General features: G+C 31.9%; 1 protein-coding gene across 2 annotated transcripts; it reads right to left on the bottom strand.

The window, feature by feature from the left end:
• Positions 1–218: 218 nt before the first annotated feature.
• pdcl3 (phosducin-like 3) lies at positions 219–4,255 on the bottom strand. Of its 2 annotated transcripts, none has more exons than XM_048194791.1 (6): positions 4,051–4,255; positions 3,042–3,159; positions 2,815–2,905; positions 2,511–2,654; positions 2,008–2,216; positions 219–708 (listed from the first exon to the last, which is right to left on the bottom strand). In XM_048194791.1, the coding sequence occupies exons 1-6, from the start codon at positions 4,054–4,056 to the stop codon at positions 560–562; spliced, it is 717 nt and encodes a 238-aa protein (XP_048050748.1). In that variant the 5' UTR covers positions 4,057–4,255; the 3' UTR covers positions 219–559. The 2 variants fall into 2 exon arrangements, with proteins under 2 accessions (XP_048050748.1, XP_048050749.1); XM_048194792.1 differs by lacking the exon at positions 4,051–4,255 and adding an exon at positions 3,885–3,908.
• Positions 4,256–5,298: the final 1,043 nt, after the last annotated feature.

The following is a 5,298-nucleotide window of genomic DNA, read 5'->3' as shown; positions in this document are numbered from 1 at the left end:
GCTGACGGTTTATGTATTATTGCTAAAACACGAACCAGAGACGAAGCCTTTTCAGTATGTGGGTGCAAATCACAATGTTAAAGGAAATTGATGGGAAATAGCCTGAAATTGTTCGTGACATATCCCTAAATATCACATAATAATATCACAGCCTGTTTAAAGGGCCATGGGTGAGTGGAAACAACATTAACGCACAAACAAAAGACAGTAAAATGCACTCAAATCAATATATGTTTTTATATAATAAATGATGACAAGCATTGAACTCACAAAGGCTGTATTATTAGAAATCTTATATAAAACAAAACAATGCAAATTTCCGGTGAATAATCCATTAAATGATGGCAGGTTTAAAAATGTTTCCGAGTGCAAGACAAGCAGGAGTCCTTGTCCTCCAGAAGAGCGCACGTCTTTTTAATATGGCAAATAGTAGAAGTTTAAATTACAGTCTGCTCGGCAACAGTCTGTGTTTGAGTCGCCGCAAACGACTCTATAGCGGTCGAGCTGTTGTTGCAGGTGAAGTCCAGCTGTGATTCTGATATAATGTTAGTGTGCCGCTTCAGTCCTCGTCAGAGTCCTCATCACCGGCTCTGCGGTTGGGCGCCGAGCAGCGAATGGACGTCATCAGCTGATCCTGGATCTGTTTCCTGGGGTTTTCCTCCAGGTCGGTCTTTATAGCACCAGACTCAGATAAACGCCACTCCAGCTCTGGAACAAACAAAACAACTGTTCATTTACATACATCTCTGGAAAGGAAATGTGTATTTTATATTTTTGGTGCAGGACAGTCAGTATGACCTCATGTATGGAGAAATTATTTATTTATTATATAATATTGTTTATATTATAGATATATGGATACAAACTTTTACTCATTTTAAAACAAAAAGCTGCATGACGATTCACTTATAGATAATAAATGTAATAATTTAATATTACTAAATTCCTTATCTATAAATGGGCATCACAAAACCCTACTTTCTCATTTTAAAATAAATAACCAATTAAAAAAAATGCATTCAAATTTAATAATTTAGTTATATTTAATCTAACAAATTATATAATTAAATGTAATATATATATATATATATATATATATATATATATATATATATATATATATATATATATATATATATATATATATATATATATATATATATAATCTACAAATCCAAATGAGAATCACAAAACCTATTTTTACTCATATATATATATATATATATATATATATATATATATATATATATATATATATATATATATATATATATATATATATATATATATATATATATACACACACTAATATTTTAATTATTTTTTATTAAAATATATATTAACATTTAATATATATAACATTAAAATTTAATTATTTATTTTAAAATGAATAAATATACTTAACTAATTGCATATGCATAGAAAATACTTTAATTATATTTAATAAAATACTAATTTTTTATTATATATATATATATATATATATATATATATATATATATATATATATATATATATATATATATATATATATATATATATATATATATATTTATTAAAATTTAATAAAATATATAGCAATTTATCCACAAATCCAAATGAGAAACACAAAACCTATTTTTACTCATTTTAAAATAAATAGTAAGCTATATATAAATTCATACATTTTTTTTACTATATTCGCTAATTTAACAATTTAATATTTAATAACAAAATACATATTACAATTTGTTATCCACAAATCTAAATGGGCATCACAAAAAACAAATTTTACTCATTTTAAAATAAATAATAATATGGCTGCATGAAGATGTATTTAGATAATCTTAAATTAATAAAATGTAAGATTCTTGAAATCTATTTAAAAGTATTATTTGTACTATAATCAGACTGTCAATTCATATTATAGATCAATAAATGGCATTTGTGTTCATGAGTGTTTAATAAGATATAAAGGATTAAAACAGTGACTCAACCACAACATTTTAGCAAGAAAATCCTTCTCACCGTCACACTTCAGGTTCATGCCACCAAAAACCAGAGGGCCGATGTACTGGGCCTTCATCTCGCCCTCATGGTAGACGAACACCGTGGGCAGGTTGCGGTCGGGGTAGTTGGGAATGCAGGTGTTGGAAACAGATTTGAGGAACTTGGTTTGAGGAAACTTGTTGGCCAGATGTGACAGATGCTGGTTTATCAGCGTGCACAACGGGATTCTGTGGGATAACAACCAGTTTTGATAGTCAAGGTACTGTATGACTCATTTCAATTAGGCAAGTAATTACACAGCGCACATAAAACAGTTAAAGGTTCACTTCAGAATTAATATTCATCTAAGATGTTCATGTCTTTCATTCCAGGATTTTTCTCCATATAGTGGACTTCACTGGGGTTCAACGGGTTGAAGGTCCAAATGTCAGTTTCTTTCTTTCTTTCCTTCACTAATACATGCATATATATAAATCAATGTCTGAAAAGCGATTTGAGTGCAAAGGTCGATGTAAAATCACCCCGGTTTGTAGAGATGCAGCACCACCCAGATTCCAGCTCCAGCTTTGTTCACCTCCTGCACGTAATCCTGACCCGAGATCTCATTCAACTCCCCGAACGCGTTCTTGATCTGGTTTGCTTTCCACTCCGCAAGCCTCTTCTGTCTGCCAGAGAGACGATACACGATTATTAACTGCAGGTTTAAATAGGCAGTGCTGCGCAAAAACACTGTTCTGTATTTGTCACTCACTGTTAGAGTGACAAAAAAATGCCATAGGACTAAAACATAATGGTGTATTTCATCAGTAACGCACACATATGTACCTGTACATCTCTATGGCGAGTTCATCCTCATCATTAAACTCATCTTCATTTTCCTCCAGCTCCTCTAGAGTCATGCTCTCATAGGTCTTCACTGCAAAAGCACAGAATATGAGGTCACATATTTACTGTTTCACAGCCTTCAGGATAAACAAAAACAATTATCTGATGACAAGGAGGAACAAAAACCATATTTAAACTATTGGAAACCGTGTAAAAACTCATCTTACCAACAGACTGAGGCTGATGAAGCTGCTCGTCCTCTTCCTCCTCCGCCGGAGCTTCTTTAGGAGGCAGAATGCCCTTCTTCCTGAGGATGTCATTCCACTCGGTGTCTGCGTTTGGGTCCTGGATTCACAATAAAACACATTCAGACATGATGTTATCGCAGTGAAAAATCACAACTTCAGAGTTTACATGACTTTGAGAATCATATTAATGACTTAATTTATTAAAATAAATAAGTTTATCTGTGTCTCTTAATAAAGGTCCACAGTGTTATTTTGTATCATATAGTTTTTAATACTTTAAGTTTCGTTACATTTTAACCATTTTGTTGTTTTTACCATTTTTAATTCTTAATAAAAGTGTCTATATAGTTTTTACCAACTTTTATTTCAGATATAGTTTTACTTATTTTAGTACATCAATATAAACTAAACAAAAATGAGACGTTGCTTTGGCAACTAGCTGAAATAAAACAAGTTTATGCTTTTTGTATATTATTTCAATTATTATTATTATTTTTTAATGTTTTTAGTTAACTATAATAACTCGACAGGTTTTTAGCAAGTTTTAATCTACTAATAATTGATTACATTTTACATTTTTAATATTCCTTGATCATATTCCACTACTACACTGAAGAAAAATGTTTATTTTAGATCCATTTTCACTAGAAATCGCTAGTAAATTTCACTAAGTTAGAAAAGTCAAGAAACACATTGAATTAAACGTGACATAACTGAATGTAGAACAACATACCATTTTCTTGTCAAACACACTCGAGAAATCATTTTTTTACAGTATAATATTAACCCAAGAATAATATATATATACAAATGTAAACATACAGATGACTTTTCTCAGGCTGTAGGTGTAGATTAAACCAGTTACTAGTCAAAAGATCTTAACTAAACCATCATCCTCATCATCATAAGCAGCATCAAGAAATCAACGACCATTTCAAGTCCAATATATCGTGAAATAAACAACAAATTTCGTTAAAAACACACAAACCTGCATCTTTATGCTGTTTGTTCTGCTGTGTGAATCACACCTCTGCTCTCACAGCGCCGGAAACAGAAGGAGCGCTCCTCATTCTCCTCCGGCAGAACACAAGCTACGTCCGTTACATGAAATATAAAACATCCGTCTTTTCATCCTTTTTATGAACAAAAGTCAGCTGTTAAATCAAAATAAATACTTTAACCTTACGATAACAATATATATATTTACACGAGACGATTAATGCGAACATTTAAACCCGAGCGGAACAAAAGTGTGCAGGACAATAATTAGGGTCGCACCGTTTTCCGCCTTGTTTCTGAATGCCCATATATGGCGTTGTAGTGCGGCGCACCTAATGTCCAGATAGCGCTGTCAATCAAACCACGTGACAGGCGTGACAGACATGCGTTCACTGTCCATTTACTTTGATTTATTTTAAAATATAACCAATCAATTTGGGCTGATTTAAGTTCCTTTATTTTAGCCCTACAGAAGTAAATCACTCATTTGTTCTCAAAGATATTTTTATTATGAAAACCCTAATCATTTGTCTCTTGAATATGTTGCCAACTCTGTAATTTCATCCCTCAGACTTATTGTGATGCTTTATGAAAGTTAAACAAATCAAATATAAGGTAGTGATATATTTTTATTTTTATTTTTATAATGGCTAAAAGTAGGTTTTTGTGATGCTCAGTTAGATTTGTGGATAAGGAATTTTGTTATTATATAATAAGTAGATATATAAACATACCATATTTGAAATTCAACATCAGTATCGTAGAAAAATAAAACATATTTTTCCCTGAGTTGCATTTCAATGTTTGAATTCTTTTTAAGAAAATCTTAAATCTTACCAAAATAATTTTGTATACAATCATAAAATAAATGGACGCTTCTCTCGTTTCCCTCTGTTAATTTGCATATATAAATATGATAGAAATAAAATAAAATTATTAATAAAAATATATGGAAATAAATGTGCTTAATTGTTTACTGAATTAGACCGCCCATCTCGTTGTTGCCCCGCCCCTTTCTATAAAGCCCCGCCCTCAGATACAGGTCAGCAAACCTGAGCGCACAAATGATTGACAGGCAAAGAGTTTCTGTGATTGGAGCGGCTGTTAATCTGTCACTGAATTAGACCGCACATCTCGTTGTTGCCGTGCCCCTTACTCTAAACCCCGCCCTCAGATACAGGTCAGCAAACCTGAGTGAGGAAATGATTGACAGGCAGAGAGTTTCTGTGATTGTAGC

This window comes from Megalobrama amblycephala, linkage group LG6 (assembly GCF_018812025.1).
Source record: "Megalobrama amblycephala isolate DHTTF-2021 linkage group LG6, ASM1881202v1, whole genome shotgun sequence".
Classification (NCBI taxonomy): Eukaryota; Metazoa; Chordata; class Actinopteri; order Cypriniformes; family Xenocyprididae; genus Megalobrama; species Megalobrama amblycephala.
The sequence above is the reverse complement of the archived record's forward strand: the minus strand, read 5'-3'. Positions and strand labels throughout refer to the sequence as shown.

Bases quoted from the DNA above. Each gene is read 5' to 3' on its own strand.
- pdcl3 (XM_048194791.1), bottom strand. The intron at 2,217-2,510 runs GTGATTTTACAT...GTTATCCCACAG, and splicing joins CTGCATCTCTACAAACCGGG to AATCCCGTTGTGCACGCTGA. The intron at 709-2,007 runs GTGAGAAGGATT...TGTTTGTTCCAG, and splicing joins CATGAACCTGAAGTGTGACG to AGCTGGAGTGGCGTTTATCT.